This window comes from Pelmatolapia mariae, linkage group LG18 (assembly GCF_036321145.2).
Source record: "Pelmatolapia mariae isolate MD_Pm_ZW linkage group LG18, Pm_UMD_F_2, whole genome shotgun sequence".
Lineage (NCBI taxonomy): Eukaryota > Metazoa > Chordata > Actinopteri > Cichliformes > Cichlidae > Pelmatolapia > Pelmatolapia mariae.
In genome coordinates, this window is record NC_086243.1 from 17493794 (window position 1) to 17514828 (window position 21035).

At 43.8% G+C, this 21035-nt stretch overlaps 1 protein-coding gene across 5 annotated transcripts in view; it reads right to left on the bottom strand.

The window, feature by feature from the left end:
• LOC134617028 (zinc finger protein 521-like) overlaps nucleotides 1-21035 on the bottom strand; it is an 88137-nt gene that overhangs the window by 42252 nt on the left and 24850 nt on the right. For 4 of the 5 annotated variants that reach the window (XM_063462179.2, XM_063462178.2, XM_063462176.2 and 1 more), the window contains exons 4-6: nucleotides 1994-5505; nucleotides 1774-1858; nucleotides 1425-1457 (exon numbers count right to left, since the gene is read on the bottom strand). In XM_063462179.2, the coding sequence (XP_063318249.1) occupies nucleotides 1425-1457; nucleotides 1774-1858; nucleotides 1994-5149 (3274 nt within the window). In that variant the 5' untranslated portion in view covers nucleotides 5150-5505. The remainder of the gene's footprint in view (nucleotides 1-1424; nucleotides 1458-1773; nucleotides 1859-1993; nucleotides 5506-21035) is intronic. The other variant, XM_063462177.2, reaches the window with a different exon arrangement.

Genomic DNA, 21035 nt, shown 5'->3' on the forward strand with positions numbered 1-21035 from the left:
CCTCACGCCTTGTCCATTAAAGACATTTCCTTAACTTTACTTCATTCTGCTCTGTTTTCCTCTTGTTTGTTTGACAACTTCACATTACAATGAGTTTTGTTTTCTCCTTATTTTAGAGATCACAAAGCAAACGTATCTAACAGAAACCCTTTTGAGAAGCCAGATGAAACCCGTGATCATGTTGAATACAAAGCGATGGCATATCAGAGAAGTAAGACATCAGACAATAACCCAATCACCTATCCTCCTGTTATCTTAAGCTGTCTGAATTCCACTATTACGGGGAAACTGTGTGCTTGTGCGGCTGAAAAACATAAAATAACCAGTAGGGGGGTTTGTTTTCTACCCTCCCAGTGTGCTCCGTGCCTGCCTTTGCGAGAGAAAGGACTAATGCTGGCATGGTACTGTATTAGGCACCCCCAGTAGACTAGTGGGTGAGCAGATCGCAAAGATGAATACAAAATACACACCTACACACTCTCAGCTCATCTCTCTCTTTTGCAAATACACCGCAGCATCAAAATCACAAATCACATGCTTCTGATTGTTTATGCACAAACAGTGGGTCCCTGATAGAATTGCCTACCGGTCCTGATAGAATTGCCCACCGTGTTTAAATTCACCTGCGCCTAGAAGCGTGTCCCAAACAGAGAGGCGGTTTGGTTCCAGATCAATGAGTCTCTCTCCCACTGAAGACAACAGATAATGCAGTGTAATGAAAGAGCCGCCAAACGAGCTGAATAAATGAATGAATAAAGGAACGTGAGACCGGAATTCAGACGCCTACTTACTGCAGGCAAGAAAACCTGTTTTCCAATTGTCTGTTCCCTATAAATTATTCTGCCTGCATACAAATGACAACCAAAAGTAGAGACATTTTGAAAATGTGGAGCTTAGTCGTACACCAGCACTCTTAGCTGAGAAATCTTGCGAAATGAAATGCAAAATTTGGAATATTTCTTTTGATATTAAACACCGAAATGGCAAATATCCATTTTTTCAGTTGATTTGACGTCATAAAAGGAGAGAGCATGAAAGTATAAAATCTAGTATGCAGATCTCAGTCATCTGAAAACAGTACTTGTGTGACAAAGTACAACAGACAAACAAACCAAAAATACATATAGAAGAACTAGAGAAATTTTTGTCTTTTTTTTTTTTCAGAAAATTGATTGATAATCTTTGGAATGATCAGAATGATCAAATCTGCTTGATATTTCAATATTTGAATAATCTGTGTATTTTATTTTCCACTACTTCAAACTACCTTAATTACAGAGTGGTTTGAAGTGGAGAAATTCAGCTTGAAGCATGCACACGGACCATATTATACCATTCACATGCATGGAGAAATGAAGCTTGTGGGTTTATGAAAGCACAACACTGGGGATGCAGTTGATGGTCAAATAATAAAATAATTCCACCTATTTGGTGATGTGATCCAGATACTTGTGAGCCTGAATGAGACAGGGTCAAATATTTTATTACATATCACATTTATTTTTAGTATGTGATTCATCTTTAAAAAGGTAGGAAAACACTGAAATTGGGTGAATTTTTCTTAATAATTTGCACACTGCGCGGATGAGATTTTAACACTTAAATTGCATGCCTAAAAGATATGTTGATTAAATTTACGCTAGATTTTAGAAACACTTGGGAAATTTGGACAAACATATTTGTATATATTACACAAGCACTGTATTTAATGACTCTTGTTTCTGGAGTATAACAGAAACCATAATAAATGAATCAGAAAGTGCTATCTCCTACCCAGCATGTGGTTGGCCACATGAACTTGGATGTCCCATTCACTGTAGAACACCATCTGACATTTGATGCACTGGTATGTCTTCTTCTGTAAATCAGACAACAGGGATTACACTCAAGTGTGAATAAAATATATATGGTAGAAATATTTGTGTCATTTGTAAATTGTAAATTCTCTGCATGTTTTCATTTACTTATTTAGTGCGAGGCTACTTAGCAATACCTCTTCAGTTTGCGATGGACTGGCTCTTGGCATGGGAGACACCTGGGGGGTCTTCAGCTGTCCACTGTTGCTGTCCCCAGCCTGTTCCCGATGCACTGTCTGGACATGGTTTTGCAACTCTGCCTCAGATTCAAACTTCACATTGCAGCTGGAACATCGTGTCTTGGCTGCAGACGAGGACGACGTGGAAGAGGATGAGGACGATGAAGAAACACCTTTGCCTTTTCCATCTCCAGGGCTGAGACTCTCCCCTTGGACCCATGTGGCTGTAGTTGTTGCTGGAGTGGTGGCTCCCCCCTGCTGCTGCTGTTGCCTCCCTCCATTCACTGTTGGGCTGGAGCTCTTGGAGCCGGCAGCCGCCACACAGGACGCGCAGAGTCCATAAGGCAGTCCGTTGATGTCCAGCTTTACCAGGTCTAGTTTGGACCGGAAATCTTTTAGGCAGGAGGCACACTTGAAAAATTTTGGGGCATGGTGTTGCTGCTGGTTTTGAGACATGGCATTGGTGCGGCCCATGGGTTGGTTTGCGGACATAGTGCCTGTCTTTTGCATGTGGAAAGTACCATGGATCTTGAGCTCCAATGTGGAGGTGACCGTCTGCATGCAAACAACACAGCGGAAACCTGTAAGGGAGTTCCTCAGGTCAGGGTGCATCTGGCAGTGCTCCAGGAAGTCCTCCTCACTCTGCAGTGGCATCTTACAAATGCGGCAGCTCCCCGTGTCCAGACTCTTGCTATGGGTGACCTTGTGCTCTGTCAGGGTGAGCAATGAGGGGAAGCGCTCCCCGCAGATGGGACACATGTAGTGTTTGACAGGCCCAAGGTGGGTCTGCATATGTTCCCTCAGCCCAGCCTCAGAGAAGAAGGTACGGGAGCAAACATTGCACTTGTGGTTACCCTTGATCATCTCAGCCTTTCTTTTTATCATGGCACTCTCACCAGGGCGTATATTGTGATCTCTCAACTGGTGGTTAGTGAGCAGTGACTCCATAGTATAAGATGCCCCACATATGTCGCATCCATACATGGGGTCTGCAGTGTCCACCTCTTCCTCACTTCCATCATGGCTGTTCTGGGACTCCACCACAGATCCACCTACTGCCCCTGAACCATGGCTGTTAGTTAGGAGACCTTGTAGATCAGCATCTTCTTTAGGCTGGCTTTCCCCACCAACTACAGTAGAACCATTGGCGCCACAGTTCTGTGTCTTTCCCTCAAACACACAGTGTTTCTCCCTCAAATGTTTCTCCAAAAGAACAATGGCATGGAAAGCCTTGCTGCAGAAGCGGCAGTTATACTTCTTGCTATGGGTGGTGATGTGGCACTGCAGCTCCACTTCCGTTCCAAAGGACTCCCCGCAAAAAATGCAGCGGTGGGCACGGCCTTGGTTTTCCAGGTGGCTGTGTTTGACGTGAAGCTGCAGGTCAGTCTCATGCCTGAAGTCCCAGTTACAGGAGGTGCAGCGGTACACTTTCTTCTCGTTGCTGTGCTTCACAGCCAGGTGGAGCTGAGTAGACACTTTTGAGTCGAACACCTCTTGGCACAGAGTGCAACGAAAGAACACAAAAGTATGCATGTCGAGTAGGTGCTTCTGCAGGTCATCCACTGAAGTGAACTGCTTGTCACAGCTCTCGCAGATGTAATAAGTGGATGTAATAGTGAAGTGAATTGTCACATGCTTTAGCAGAGATTCCTGGTTGGGAAACTCCTTGTTGCACTGCGGACAGGTAAGCTGAGGCTGCAGACCATCCAGATGCGTTTTGAGGTGAGTCTGGAAAAGGTCTAAGCTTGTATACTTGGCACCACACTGGTTACATATGAACTCACTGGTGGCACGGGAGGCTGAGCTGCCTTGTTTCAGCACGGCAGTTTGTTCCACAGATATTGGCGAAGAGGGGCTGAGAGTGCGGAGGGATTTCTTCCCATTGTTGATGTAGTTCAGGGCTAGTGGAATGTTCTTGTGATTCTCCTTGATGTGCTTGTTAAGCTTTAGAACACTGTTGAATATGGGGGAGTTGGTGCAGTATGAACAGGAGTACACTTCGACTATAGGCTCCTTGGGAGTTACAGCCAAGGGGGAGTCAAAGCGCAGGCTCCCCCCATCACAGTGAGTCTGGCGAACATGCTCCTCCAAGGTAGCCTCTGTCAAGAACCCCATGAAGCACTGGGGGCAGAAAAAGGCATTGCTCTCCTTGGCCACTGGACTGGGAAAGCCATGAGAGCAGCGGATGTGTTCCTGGAGGGCATTTAGGTCATTTAACACCTCGGGGCAGAAATTACACTGAAGAAGGGCATCAGGCAAGCTCGCTAACAGGGCAGCGTGGTCTTCTGCATTGTGGACCTGCTTAAGATGTTCATTTAGATTTAGTAAAGAGGGCAGAACTTCCAAACAAAACTGGCAAGTGTGAGCCTGCTCTGGCTTGTCCAGATGCATGGTTCGCAGGTGAATTTGAAGCACAGCCAAACTGGAGAACACTTGCTTGTTGCAGTAGATGCAACTGTAAGAGACTTTAGGCTGCTTAGAGGAACGTCCTCCCATGTCTGAAGTGTTCTGTGCAGCCCTCTTTCTCCTTCCCCTGGTCTTGGGCACAGGTGGTGCTGTCTCCACCATTGTGGAGCTGTCAACGGAGAGGTTGGAGTCTGGAGTTGTGCTAGACACAGAGGTGTAGCCTACAGTCAGCAAGGAAGGGCTGTTACTATGGTTACTAGATTCAGGGAGCTGGTGGATGTCCATATGAGCATAGAGGTCCTCAACAGACAGAAAATGCTCTGAGCAGATAGCACAGGTGTGGCCCTTCCTATCTCTGCTGTGGGCTTGGTCAATGTGGGTCAGCAGGGTGCCCTCATCGCTGAAGGGCTCGTGGCAGTAGATGCACTGCAGGGTGGCACTCAGGCCTCCATCCTCTGATGGGGAGCACTCAGGGTGGCATTCCGCGATATGCCTCTGGAGCTCTTCTGGAACATCGAAGCCTTCCTCACACCGGCTGCATTTGCGGGTTTCTTTCAGCTTCCATTCATCAGCCCTAGAGAAACCGGAGCCCGTGCCATCTTTGCCCCTTTCGTGTACTTGCATGTGGCCGTGGAGAGAGCTGGAGGAAAGGAAGCCTCGACGGCACACAGGGCACTTGTGGGGTTTGTTGGAGGCGTGGGTTTTCATGTGGATTTTGAGGTGATCGCTGCGGGAGAAGGCAGAGTCACACTCTCCGCAGTGGTACTTCTTATCACCCGTGTGTAGCTTCACGTGTCGATCTCGGCTCCGCTTGTGTTTAAACAGGCGGCTGCAAAAGGTACAGCTGAAAGGCAGCTTATCACCGTGGCTCTGCTCGTGACGCTTGAGGAAGCTCAAACGACTGAAAGACTTGTCGCAGAACTGGCATGGGTACGGTAGGCCAGGGCCTCCTTCTTCCTCGCCAAAATCATAGTCCTCACAGTGTCCTGGAGAAGTCTGATCCTTACTAGAGGGAGATGATGCTGGCCAAGAACACGATGGGTCATCCTCAAGATCAGCACCGTCTGGAGAAGAAGACAGAAAGAAATGTAGAAATGAAGGCATTGAGGGCAGGTGAGAGGGAAAAAGATGGAGGAGGAAAAAATGGAGAAAGTGAGTGAGTTAGAAAGGTGTTTTGTAAGCTAGTCACTATATTAGCAAGTCATTAGTCTTGAAAAGGTAGGCCACCGTGGCGTTATTTGTCATAGTAATTATAAGGTTGTGGAGTATGATTTTCGAATTCTTTGCAATGTAGACCATTTTTTCTTCAGCAGAAACAATACCTCTCCTTAGGTGTTATCTAAAAAGTTACATTAAATATGCAATTTAAAGTATAATTAGAGAAGAGAATAAGTGGAAATACTTTTACTACAATTAACCTTGTATGTGGCCATGTAATGGCTTAGCCCACTGTGACTCAAAACACAATCTCTCTGACATTTAAAGCCAACACAAGACAATGGGTCTACTCTAGGATGTAAGCCCTGCATGAGGTAAATTAGAACATTTCTATTATTCCTGAAGAATTACTTGAATATTTTTGAATAACAAGAGCCCTTGAAATGACCTTAAGACAAGAGAAAAACAGGCAAAAGCAGTTTTAAGGATGAAGGAGAAGATTAAATATGCAATTTAAACCACAGCTATGCATAGCCTTTGGGAACGCTCTGCTGCAAAACGGATGATTTTCATGAAACATAGACCCATCAGAACATCAGTCAATAGATATCAGATTATAGAATATGCATTATTACCATATTTGTCTGTGCGGTCTGCGTTAAGCTGTGAGGCAAGTGATCGTGGATGGATGAATGTGCCATCCATGTTCTGATGCAAGGAGGGGTGGGGGGTAGGTGGCTAGTGGTGGCTTACTGTCTCAGTCAAGGACATGCAGGTGCAGAGAATGACCAACTTTTTTTTTTTACAATCACTTTAATGTGTTCCTATTCAAATGACTCCAACATTCCAATCCACTGGTTCACTGTGCGGTTATATGCATGGAAAACAGAGCACCACTTTCCACAGGTTCAAAAGGTTACAGGCCACTTCTTCCCGCTGCTGAAATCTAAGTGCTGTGAACTTCCTTACCTAAATAAAACAACATAATCCCAACCTCTTCAGAAAAAAAAATATGTCAAAAGGCCATAACTTGGAATGGGAAAAACAAGAGGAAGCTGCAAAGATTTATGAGAGGGACGGAGGAAAAGCATGAGCTCTTTCCAGGATCCAACCTCTGTACTCTCCTTCAGCTGACAAATCTAAGTCTTTCTCTCTCTCTCCCCCTTTCTGTTGTTTTTGCTGGGAGATCTGCCCTTTGTCAGGATATCATGCCCTCTCTGAGCACTTACCCCCATCAGGGCCTATCTTCAGGAAACAGATGGGGTCGGAGGCCATTCCCTTGCCCCTCCAAACTGCTGAAAGCGGCACATTGAGAGCCCACCTCCACACCGTGGCCCTCCCGGAAACCTCCCACCCCTGGCAAGGCGCCCACTCTGTACACACATCTCACTGAAGGAGCAAACCTTGCCTGATTTACTTGCTTTATCTTTCATACATGTCTCAATGTTTTCTCTCTCTCTCTCTCTCTCTCTCTCTCTGGTTTGAGGGAGGATGGGTGACTCAGTGCTATGCCCTCCTCCACAGAGGGGGCGGATCTGCCCTATCTCATACTGCCTCTCCGGGTATAGGAGAAGAAGACAGTGCAAGAAGAATGACCCCAGCCAATGCCTTACAGTCAAACGTATTGGCTTCGAGACAATAGTATAAAACAAACAAATAAATGGTTCTGTATACAAGGCTAAATGAAATTCTGCTGTCTTAAATGAGGATGTCTTGATGCCTTGAGACATTACTAAGCTGTCAGGACAATCTCATTCCATTCTCGTTGTTTGTTTGCTCGATGTATATTATTTATTTAGGGCCTTACGGTGATGACATATATAGAGTAATATCTGATTCATATATATGGAAGTTGCAATGAAGTGCTTTGAATAAGTAGCTATGTTAAAATTTGTGGCTGGATAGCAAATGTAACACAGTTAGTAATAATGCATCATTTGATTTCGAGTTGGACTGCATAGGCTATAATCACACTGGCCAACAAATACGTTATAGCCATGCTGTAACCAGTAGACAAAGGTTCTCCTTTTGTGCTTCTTCACCTATTTTTTCTGGTGAGTCGATAGATAAAATTATAGAACTGCAGTAGTTTTACTGTCTACCGCTCACCCCCACCCAACCTCACACCAAACACACGCGCACACAGAGCAAGAGCACACTTGTGTGCATACACTGACAAGAATATACATGTGCACACATAGCATGTACACATAGAATACACAGATACAAGTCCAATGGCCGAAGCAAGTGTGTGAACAACTGCAGATGAAAGAGCAATCTTCCTCGGGAGACCTCAAGAGGAAAAAGAGAGAGAGACTTGTTTTTTTTCCTTCTTCACCCAGACAAGAAATGCCCAGGCCTCAGCAGCAGCCTGAGTAAATAAAAGAACGGGCCTTACTTCCCTGTCTCTCGGGCCGGGGGCCTGTGCACGCCAGCACTCTCTGTGCCGCTGCCAAAGGGGATGCTGGGGCCTGAAAAACTACACCCTGCAGCTGAAGGGCTGTCTTTGTTGGTCTGCCAAGGCCTTCCTGAGCATCCTCCAGCCAACAGCCTGTCACGTCCTGGGAGGAAGACCTCCATCTTAAGGCCTGTCCCTCTCTGGGAGTTCTGTCCCTACCCCCCTCCCTCCTTTTTTTTAATGTCTCCTATATGGAACAAAACAACCTCATTTGGAGTTCCCCTATAGGGAATGGCACAAAATGTGCCACAGCCACATTTACCAGAAAGATAAACACTAAAGTCGAAGCTAAAGTAACTAAGAACTTCTTAAAAGTCACAAAAATATAATTTGGCCTGTGAAGTTCACTGATCAAAATATGCTAAATTAATAAAGACGTTTTCTGTTCTATACAAATTATGTTTTATTTTTTTCCCCCCTGGTACTGCAGAAGTAACCACTGAGAATTCCCGATTCACACGCAGGTCTCAGTTTCCTCTAAGCCAGTCTGAACTGCCTTTTGTGCAGCACTTCCTCTGTGTTCATTTATAGCACCCTTTCCCAAAGTAAATACCCCTGTTCAAATAAGATCCCTAATGCTGGGAACAGGTACGCTTACCATTTTTCTGCACAGCAGAATAGCTTTCCAAGCCCCTGAAGAATCTTTTATTTATGCAATTAATGCATTTGAAAATTAGCATGCATAAATATTTTTTGAGAGCAAGTCATTAATTTTCATGATGACATTGTTTCCCTTTGGACTTTAACACATATGGTGGCAAACTGTGTCTATGTTTTAAAAGCTAAATGATACAAAAAATGTTTAAAGAATAATGTCTGTTGATTTCTTTGTAGACAAATACTATTGTGTCTCAGTATAATTTGAGCGTAAGACCTCAAAAGAAGGCAACAAAGATGGATTTTCACATAAACTGTTCTTCAAATGTATGGATGTATGCTGTGCTTAGCAGTGGCACAATAAATAAAATATCTAAGTTATTGATATTCAAATCTAATAAAGCTCTTTTCCGTTAGAGACTGCAAAACGGGAAACAAAGGTATATGTTAAAGTTCAACTGGCAGAAAAAAAATATTTAAAATGGGATTATAAAAATATTTTAATGACCATTAAGTATTTGTAACAGGAATGAATGCACACAAATGTAACTGAGTCTCCTGTTAAATGTAATTGAGATAAAGCATGGGTGCTTGGTTTGACATTTGGTATAATATTTAATGCTTTTGCATGCATATCCTAAAAAACTGCATATTGCTTTGCAAAGGCATTTTATTGCTTTCATACACATGCACATAGATGTCTCATACAATATGAAACACCTGAGCAAAAACAGCTACATTTATATTCAAGCTGATTTTGTGCAGAGCTTTTAAAATACTGAAAATATCCTTGATTATTTTATTCCAGCTGGCTCAAAATACAAACCATGCCTCAGTTGACGAAGCATTTTTTTAGGGGTGGGCGGGGGGGGGGGGATTTATTTATTTTTTTTGTATCTACACTTTTTTAGTCCACATTATGAAAAGTACAAAAACAATCAATAAAAAAAAGCAATTATCAACCTTTTTTGTGTTTCAGAAAATGTAATTTTTGCAGTTACACTCTTTTTAAACCTTTCAGGGACCGCATCATTTGGGAACAACTCACTTCTGGTGCCCAGACCTTCGTGTCTGAGGCGCTGGAAGCTGTTCATGATGCCTTATCACCGTCTGACAGCAACAGAGTACATCTCCTCTATTTAGGAAGCCAAACTCTTATCCAGGTCCAGGACCTTATCTTATCAGAAAAAGTGTTTTTTTCCCCCCATCACTCATCTGCCACTTCTATAACAAGCTAGACTTTGTTCAAAAGCCATTCTAGTGAAGCAAAGCATGGCCAGGCTTTCAGTCGCCAAACCTTATCTTCCTGTGTGTTGTACCAGAGATCTGTACATAGTGGTTGTCATAAGAGATGTGTTTGTGTGAGTGTATTTGTGGCACATTGGGGATTGGGGATTCATTGAATAAACAAAAAGCTGACAACTTGTCTGATGTAACACCGTGACCCCACTTCATATTCAGAGAGGGGATCTTTTTACAGTTACTGGGAAAAGTAGTGAGCCTTTCCCATGAGATGATGCATGTGTCATCTCAACACTTTTCCCTGTTCTGATGTCCAAATAGCAGTGCGTGTTTGAACAACACGTATTCATGTACGCTGCTTTGTGACACAATCACTTAAGATCTAATAGAAGAAGTGGTGTAATATACATATATATATTTTTTTTTTCTATATTAGCGCTCTTTTTCCTGACAGAGAAGCAGGATGAGGTGGGCAAGGATAGCTTTTTTTTTTTTTTTTTTTTTTTTCGGGGGGACTAATTCTAGTCAGATGAACAAATGACTCAGTTGATTCAGGACAGAGAGCTCAGAGGACACAGAGCTATTGGAAGAGGCCCAGTGCTGGGCTTTACTCACAGTAGTCCTGCTACATCCCTGTTTTAAGACATCAAATCCAGTCAAAATGAAACACTGATAATTCCCAGTAGCTGTCAACAAAAGTACCAGGTGGCTTGATGTGGCTTTTTGCACCATGCAGCTGATTAACACACACAAATAAGCACAAGCACAGCTAGTTAAAGAGGCTGCTTTTTCACCACTTTTTCCCCCAACCTCAGACATTGTGTTGTGTATGTGTGTGTGTGGGTACTAGTGTTGTGTGTATACTGGGTTTGTCTCTCTCTTTTCCTCTTTTTTTTTCTTAGCAAACACAATATGTTTTTACACATCACTGAGAAATGTCAGGTCCCTCTCCCCCCTTGCTACAGATCAATCAAATCCACTATGCTACAGGATGAGAAGGAGGGGTGGTGGGAAACGGCTGGAGGATCAGCGAACAAGGATGCTGTCTTTTACTGGACAAGGTAGAAAAACATTAGATGGAATAAGGATTCACTTCCCGCGGTTTCATCAGTGCCGTAGCAGCAAGTTACTCTGGCCTAACATCATGTACATGCGCAACACAACACATATCCACACACACACAGACACACACAAACTTGAAGGGAAAATTGCAGTCAATGGGGATTTTTTCACGCAGGGCCTGACACAAAGAGCTGGAACATCAAGCGCTGTCCTGACTCTGTGGTCTGGGTGTCCATTATTCTGGCCCTCATGGCTCTGTCTCTCAACCATGGGGAAGCGGCAAACTGTCAACTACTTTGTCCACATTACCCACGTCCCCCAGCTCAGACAGGAGCACTTGGTCACTGTCCCAGAAATCACAGCGCCCCAGTGGCAACACAGGAAAGTTAGACAAATGGAAGGCCAGAGCAAGAAAAGTAGGGCGGCCAGTCATCCTTTACTATGCTTTTTTCTCTCTGTGACGGTGAGACACAGCCAAAGAGGAATTTTATTACTTATTGCAAAGATGTGTCACTGCAGCACTAATGCGTCTCTGCCAAAATGGACAAGCTGAATAATAATAATCAATGATAAAGTTTCTTAAAAAGAGGGAGGATGTTTAGGGCATGATCTGACTCATTGCATTTCCTGTGAAAGTTAACATCGTACCATAATCCATAACCACAGTGAACTCTAAAAGCATGTCAGGGCTGTCTGTCTGCTGGATAACACATTTATCATTCTGCATACTATTAGATATCTGAAGCCAGCAACAGACTTTAACACTTAATATTAATAGAAGATGTGAACTTATTTATGAAAATGTTATTAATTTAATAATTTGCCATTTGATGCTTGTAAAAATGTGAATTCACAGCATTTGCAGGGATGTCGTCTTGTATCGTTATTTGGCCCTGCATGCGCCCTGTTGTGTTTTTTTGCCAGAAAAGAAGGTGTTATAGCAGGATGAGGCAAGCTAACGTAGAGCGGAGGAATTAAATTGTCAGGAGTGCTTCATTTTCCTCCTTTCAAAATTAAGTCAGTTTTTCAAATGAGAAAAAGGGAAATTAACGAGAGAACGGAAAATCAAGGCATTTAATTAAACTATTATTCAAAAAGGTGAATTTGGGGTTCATCGCAGGTTATTATTCAGAGTAGTAGTGGGTGGGCTTGATGGCTCATGTTGGTGTTCTATCTATCTATCTATGATCAACGCTGTATTTGCGATGTAGTTGGAGCAGTTTGTGTGTGGGAGTGCGACGGTGGCAGCGGTATCATTTCCTCTTCAACTGAGCAGCTGGTGGTGTTGGTAAGGTAGGAGGACCGTTGACCACTTCAGGTAGACTTCAGCACAAACAGGAAGGAGGCTGTTCCTCAGGTCTTGGCTGGACCAGCAGCCACAGTGAGCCTCCCAGGGGGAGAAAGGAGGATGACAATCTGTCCCCCAGCATGGCCCTTCACCGCCTGCCTCACTGCACTGGCTCTAAGGGAGTGCTGGGCCAGGCGGGACTGGACTGGGCTGGGCTTCAAGGGTGCCTGCGTGTGTGCGTGCTGTTCCCTCAACACTGCGGCAGACCAGGCGCAGGACCCAGTGGACAGTCAGCTAGCCAGCCAGCCAGCCAGTCAGCCAATGTGAGAGATGCTGCAGCACTGTGCCGCTACTATATTTTCTCACTGTGCGGGAGTTTACTTGGATGCTCTTTTATTTCCCCCTCCCCCCACAAACACTCTTAGTTACTCACAGAAATGTGATTTATGTGATCACTGTGGAACAGAAAAAAAATGTTGTGCATAGAGAAATATGCTGAGTTACTGTATGGTTGCTTCATTAAAATAGGGTTTGGTCTGCAAGTTTCCAGAGACGCTATCCATTACTTAAAACCCAACACAGCACTGAGTGAATTCAGAAAATAGGGTCTAATTCTTTTTAATCAAACTACCTCAGAGTGACCCATAAAACTTGGGCTAGACTTCAAGAAAGGATCGTCTCACTTATTAGTTTAAGTTGCACTGGAAATATTTTTAAAAGGGCCAGTTAGTCTGCCAAATGCCCATAAAAATACTTGTATCCTCATCTCTCCCTCATTTTTCTTCCCCTCACTGCAAACAACGAAGAGAATCACATGCGTGTGGACAAACAACCTGGAAATGAACTTGTGTTAGGTTTAGCATTAGCATTTATCAGCGAACTCTGACTCTGTCTTTTGACCCATGACCTTTGGTTCCCCCGATTAATACACTGTGGCTTTATTTGATATCTCCTCAATACCAGCCCAGCTTGTCAGTGGTAAAACAACTGGAGACAGCCCAAGAGGGAGAAGAAAACATGCATCGTGGAGAGGAAAGCGGGAGGGGAAGAAAAACAAGCATCAACTCAAGCAAGACGATGTATTTTCATGCATCCCTGTCTTAAATGTCAAGATTTCTTAACCCTCAGTGACTGCAGTGCTGACACCTCTCCAAGGTTCAACAGAAACCGCATTCATTAATAATTAGCTTAGCTGTGAGGACAGGGAGTGAGAGTGAGAACGAGTGCGAGAGAGAGAGAGAGAGAGAGAGAGGGAGAGCGAGCCAGCTAAAATTCAAACTTCTGTCCTTTCCCGAGAGAATCGAATTTCACTACAAGTATTTTTTCATTCTTCTTCACTTCTTGTTTTCCTGGTGTGTGTTGGCCAGAATCCCAAAGGCGGCCCAAGAACGAGCATTGCAGACGTCGCATCAGCCTTACTACTCCCTCCCCTCCTTAATCATGGCTCTAATACCCTCCAGATGAATAAACATCTTCATCCCTTCTCTGTTAAAGCCAGAAGGCTCCTCCACTCTCGAATCCAACAAAGGAAGAAAGAACGAAAGAAAGAGAGATACAAATGGAGAGTTGAAGAAGGAGCACAGGAAAAGGATGACAGATGGAAGGGTGGATCAATGTCGGAATGAACCAAACAGCAAAGTAACAAAGCCATGGCAAGATTTTGTGGTTCTTCCCATAATTCGTCTGATCTATTTCCCCCTTGACACAATTATCACAGTCCTTCTAATTATTTTCCTTCTTTAACAGATTTCTAATGGCAGACTGTGTTTTTTTTTATGATCATCTTTGCAAAGTGAAGGTTTTGAGAGCTGTTGTGCAACCTTGTCGCCTCAGACTGCGTCCACAGACTGCACAGGAAGGGGGAAAGGGGGGGGTCGAGAATGAGGAGGCGAGGGGAGCTGGTGGGGTGGGAGGTGGTGGGGTGTCTCTGGAGAATGGGCCAGGCCCCAGACCAGCACTTCCCTGGCCCAGTAACTGTGCCAAGATACTCATGACATGTGTGTACAGTATGTGAGCGCAAATGGCAGACAGATTTAGGGGTTTGCTTTGTTTCCCCTTCTATTGTTTTCTGCTGGTATCCAGGCAGCTCGTCATCCTATCTTAATTCTAAAAGATGATAAAAACGCACACACAAGACGCCGATACAGGCAAACAAACATGCCAACACCTCACCGAGCGAAGCACGTTCTTCGCTGCCCCTCACCCTCATCTTCATTTGCAGAACAAGGATGGAATATGAGGCCTGAATACAACTAGACAAATGACTACAGGGCATTTTACTTATTCATCCATCACTTCACATTGATTTATTCATGTTTATCTATTTATCAGCTGAAAAAAAAAACACTTTCCCCTAGATTGTTTTGCTAAAAGTTTGCATGCTGACGTACTTAGTGGAAAACTTTCAGGGTCACTGTAGAAAAATCCTTAAAAGAGATTATTGAGGTTCATCTCACCCTTGAATACCATCCCCTCACTCCAACACCTCAACAAATACTTATCTCCCTATTTACATAAAACCAGCGATTCTTGGGTTAGTACCTGTTTACTAAGTAAAAGCACCACCTGGGGAGGTTATTTATCTTAGTCTCAGAAGAGGAGCTTGGCATGCCTGCCAAAAAAATATCCCCCACATGAATTACCATCAGTTCAATACAAGAAAATCAGAGGAAACATCTCAGATGCCCTGTATAATTTTACATATGATTTTTGCATCTGAAGCAACATATGGCGAGTAGATCGACGGTCACAGGCGAATTCTGTGATATCATAAAAAGGAGAAGAAGAAGAAGAATATATTCGGTCCTTTAATTTTTGTGGATAGTGTGGCCGTTTTGTGACATCCTCTTGGAATCTTTCTATCCTGCTGTAATAACAAGCTGTCCTTCTTACATGTGGCAATCTTAATGTCTATCTGAATGTACAGCTTACTGTGATGAACTCATTTCAAGGAGAGTGAATGTAATAATCCGCCAATATCAGCTCTCACTGACAGCAACATCCATATCAGCTAATTACTTTTCATGAGCGGACATCAGCTGTTATCAGTATATGGAAGGAGCGCACATTACTATTTTACTACTCGCGCGGATGAGCTAGTGTTACAATACAAGTCCTTAACATAGAAACTGAACACAATGAGATGGTAATAAAACCCGTGTCACTCGCCCAATTCCTTGGCTATTTTAAATAACAAGACCATTTCAAAGAAGGTGACTTTTAATTTCCAAGGGTGTCCTGATGACATATACATGGAGCCTTACCTGCCTTAAACCAGTATAAAACCAGGACAAATGGGGTATGCCAATAGGTCAGAGTGACGCTTCTCCCCTAATTTGAAATTTTCTCAGCATTCCTGGGTTAGTGAGGTGACTGTCATCTCTGCAGCTGTTCATTGTCTTAGAGAAGAGCTAGAGTTGGGGGAATATAATCCCACACACTATGCATACAGCAGGGAGAAAATATGGGCACAGAGGTGATGCACGGCCCTCTGGGTAATTTGTAAAACATGAGCCTTGGCACCCGAGTGGCATGCCAAACTTAGGGTCAGCTAAGTCAGTCACAGCAGTATTTTGTTCGTTATTCAAAAAAGTAAGGCACTGGGCACTACTTATTTTTAAATGCATTTCTTTCCTTATTTGCTGCCTATATGAAACTATTTGTTTGATTACTTTTGTGACAGTTAACTGCATTAAGTCAAATCTGCATATAATGTGCAAATTACTAAACCTAATAAGGAAAGCAAACCCAAGATCTTTCTGGTAGTATTTCAGCTTTTATCGCAAAGCCGACTAAATCACACTTCATAGAAAAATGTAGTGACAGTGTTTTGGCTGCAGAATACACAGAGCTAAAAGCCTGTTCATCTCTGCTTTTGTTAGCCTTGACTGCTTGGTTGAGGCCGTTATACACTCACTTCTGGGTTGGGTGGTTTGCTATTAACCTTGTGTTAGCATGTCACGTTTGCAGCGACTTGGAGAGCCTCGATCTTGTGTTTGCAGCAGTAGATAGCTGCTTTTGTCCTGGACACAGTGTGCAAACGAAATTCAAAGCAATGTGCATAGCTTAACAACTCAAAAGTCATAAACTGCCCTGCAGTTTTGCCATTGCCATGTTTTCACCCTCTTACCAATTAAGGTGAGGAGATTCTGGTGTGCGCACACAAAAAAGCTAATTAGGTTTTTTTCTTTTGCCCTCTACTCGTCATGCAGATAATTGAGGAACTGTAACAAAAGCAAGTTCAGATTTGTTTGATTAGTGATTATCATATGATTACTGAATTAAGTCGCAGTTTTGTGTTACATTACTGTGTCATGAACAAGCTGATGAGATTACAGTAACACATTACATCCGACACTGATCACACATCACATGGGAGACTCCTTGGCACAATTTCCGCCATAGAGCACAGTGGGCAACAGTGTTTTCTCAACATGAAATTCTCTAGGAAATTTCTTGGAATTGAAACTCTAGCAAAGCCTGTTCTTCGTATTTTTTTTTTTTTTGAAAACTATTTTTTGTTTTATCAGCATGTGTCTGCAACTGAAAACAGACAGTCAAATATCATAGTGCCTTTCCTCTATCGATGAAATACCACTCTTTTGTAAAATTAGTTCCCGCAGGAACACAGATTTTAGAAAATAATATCACAGACATAGCGTACATATAATGCCTGAACCCGTACATGTTGCTTCACCAAGAAGTCTTGATTAGGATTCGTCAGACATAACATCCTGCATGCACGGCCTCTGCTTTGCTAGGCCTCAGATAACCTTTATCCTATAGGGTTTAATTAATGTCAGCCAGTCTACTCTGCCTTTCAGAAGGAAACGACTTATTCCTCTGCCCTCATGAAGCCCAAATCCCTCTGTTTCACTGGTGAGGCCGGCTGCCTTGTTTATCCCAACTACAGGTACTGCTCCCTATTAAGGCCAGCACTTGTTACAGGGAAAGGTTGAATTATTTACCAACAGCAGAGGGGGAGGAAGACAGAGGAAGTAAGAAGCAAGGAGATAGGCATTTTATACATGGATGAGATTTTTATGTTGTTGTTTTTTTATAGGTTATGAACATGGCAAGGTTAATGATGCACAGACATTAGATACAGGTTCTGATTAAAAAGGCAGCCGGATTCAGTGAGTAGGAACTATACAGAGATGAGTAAATTGCCCCCAACACTTTGCTCTAAATCTCCTTGATGAAAAATATACTGCACTTTGCACCTTAAAGGTAGGTGGAACTTAAAGAATTTGGTCATGTATAAATAGAATAATGTGTTTTGTTAAATAGATAACAGCGGTGCTTGTGCACACTCTTCACCCAGGGCAAACTGTCTGCATTCTATCTGCATCTCAGCCTCTGTGCACAATACAACAAAACATACAGAAAACAAAAGGGAACACAGAGGGGGAGAACGAAGAGACAGACCAAACAATAAACTCAACCACAAGAGAGTTTAACTTCGTGTGTGTGTGTGTGTGTGCGTGCATATATGTGTGTGTGTGTGTGTGTGTGTGTGTATTTATGTGTTTGTGAATCAAAGAGGGAGACAGAAAGCAAGAGAAGGACAAGGGAGATGAAGACAAATGCAGAAAGGGAGAGAGACAGAGGGCGGCAGAGAAAACGAAAGACAGAGGGAGAAATCAAATTTGCAAGAACATAACAAAAAGCTGTATCTCTGACAAAAGAGAACACACAAGGGTATTTGTCTAGCTGTCTGCACCAGCAGGATCCTCTGAAAGTTTATTAAACTAGAACCCTTCAAGAGAAGGCAGAGAGTAGTAAACTATACTACTGGGGAGGAAAGGAGAAAGGGAGAGGGAACGAGAGTAAGAGAGGAGGGGGTGAAAAATGAAGAAAAAAAAAGCTAGCTTTTCAGCCTCTGTCTCTCAGAAATTCTTTTATTTCAGCCATGCATTAAGTAACCTCCCCACTGAGTTCTGCTCCCCTTCCTGGTGTGGATAAAGCCGTCCCTCGGGGGAGCCGCTGGTAATTTCCAGCTTCGCCAGAAACTCAGGTATTAGAAAAGACCGCTTGGGGACCTGCCACAATATACCTTCACAATTTCATACGCTCTGAAAAAGAGGGAGCCCCTCCCTCGCAGCCTACCCCCACCCTCCCAGTAAACCCCCTCGAGGGTCCCCAGTTCAAATTTCTGAAGTGCAGACAACGGGTGTATGTGTGGGGGAGGAGAGCGTGGTGGTGGGGGGCCCGTGGGACAGAGCACCAGCAATAGAAAATCCACTGCATAGAGGAGAAAAAAGCATTTCCTCTCTGGTCTGGCAGGAGTGCCTTTTTTCCCCTGGCTCCCACCAGAGGCTTTTTACAAAACATGTGTTGCTGACATGTTGACAGATTGCTCAGTGAAGTGTTAGGCGCATGCACACGGCTGGCCATTTAGGGGGACATGGCTTCCTACCCAACATCCTCTACCTGAGGCACCATGTTTTATACATCATCCCCCAAAGAAAAAAGGAAACAATAAAAGGTAAGGGAGTTGCTTCCTTTGTGAGCATAGCAGAATATCATAGAGCAGAGAGAGACTGCGTATAATGCTGCCTTAGCTGAACTGCGGTGATGGGGAGGAGCAAAGGAAATGAGAAAAAGGGAGGGAAATGGTTTCAGGCAGGAAAGACAGAGATAAAGCATAGAGGTGGGAAAAAAAGCTCAAGGATGGATGCATGGTATGCTTATGTGCAGCAGGTGAGCTTGTCAAACCAATAAAAAACCCACAAGACTCCGTCTTTGTCTTCCTGCACTGAAGCTACCAATAGCAGGCAGGAGGATGAAATCTGATCAAAGGCCAGCTTCCAGATCCAACTTCTGCTCCTATCAGGGTATCGACAGCACACGTCTTAATCGCCCTGCGGCTCCAAAAGTGCTGCCGTGGCAACAGGATGGAAATGGGGATCATAATGTATTCATGGTGCTGGCGACCTGGGGGCTGCGGAGCACGCTCTCTGGGGACTGCACTTTACCCAGAGCCAGACGTGTCTGGGCAAAATCACTCTACACAAGACAGCAGCAGAATACTGAAGAGCCATGACAGGATGGAGAAAAGAAGGAAAGAATGCAAGAAAGAGAGGAAGAGAAAGTGACAAAGGAAGAGAAAGACGGAGATGAAGGAGCACAGAAAGTGGCAGAAATGGGAAATGATAATAGAAATCAAAGAAGAAGAAGGGCTGAGGCATTAGAGGTAAACAACACATGCTGAGTGGTGTCAGAGATTACTGTAAAGGAAAGGATACTCCAGTACTATTGTATAAAACTGAAACTTCAGAACACAAAAGACAAAAAGATCTAAGGCTTGAGGACGGAGGGGGGGAAAAAAAAGGCTGTGATTGGTGGGAAGGGGCTTGCTGGGATGAGTGGCTCTACCTTGAGAAGCCTGATGCTGCTTGACCAGGTGGGTGGTTGGCTGGGAAATAAATTGCAGAGGAAATTGGTCTAGATTATCAGGGCCACAAAGAGACATGGCCCTTTGGCCATGGGTAAGGCTGGATAAATGGGTGGATGAGTAAATGAACGGAGGGCTAGAAAGCAGGAAGATTGATGGCTGAGCAGATGGATGGTTCAGGTGAACTGAGAATCCAGTTACCCGCCATCCACCATCCCCATCACTGACCACCCCGCCCTCTCCTGAAAAATAACTGCTTACATTAGATTACATTCTGTGTTTTTCTTAACTAGCTGAATGTAATGCACTCTCCGACTATTTCTATCTTAATGATCTTCCCCTCCTCTTCACATACATGCAAACTTACGTGCGCACAAAAAGCCATACACATTCACAAGCCACACAATACACACGTGCGAGAAAAACACACACCTGCACAAACAAACAAACACAAAGCTATACCCTGACCTGCTTTTCCTCAACAGGAGGGCAGCTACAACAGGCACCATGCCAGGTAAACATCCTCAAGCCTTGTGCACTCACTGCAGAGGGTAAAGCTCAATGCTGGAAACATACTCCAAAATACAAGAAATAGTCAATTATGTTTAGGACTGGAAAGACATTCTTAGAATATATATATTCCTCTTACAGGCCCTCCTGCTGTATTAAAAACACAAACCACACATACACACACAACCTTTGCTGCATTTTATATCAAGGCTCATTCTGTAACAGAAAGTCATAAGACGTCCCCCTAGAGGTGATGATTCAAATGCATTAAGTCTCCCAAAATGAGAGAATTCACCTGCAGACTGTGGTGTGTCCTTCTGCACTAACTATCCTCCACACGTAGTACACCCTCAGGCATTCAACCTAGGGCCACAGTCAACTCCCCTGTCTCTCTTTCCTCCTTCCCTTTAGCTGACAGGTTCTTCGACTGCTAAGCTCCAACGCGGACTTCTGTGTTTGTGATGACTGTGCAGGGCAATCAAGGGAGTGAAAGAAAGCACGCAAAAAAAGGAATGATGAAGGGTGTGAGGGGGGATACGGGCAAAGAAGAGGTAGAGACAAACAAGGACATCAACAACGTGTTCACACAGAGAGATGACCCCTGGCCATCCCGAGGCATCTGGTTTATCTGGCTGTCTGGGTAAGCCACGCACACACCTAATGACTCCAGACTGGTCTGCGTCCCATAGGTTTTATCCCGGATTACGGATGGGGAATGACAATGGGCTGGTAAACTACTGTGCCGCACGTCTAAGAGCTCATATCAGACAAGGAGCTCTCCATGATGAAAAGACTAGGCTGAGTTTGAAACAAGGTTCAAAGTTACTGGAAACTTGCAGCAGAAGTTTCTGAATTACATTCACAACATGATTAATGTATCCTT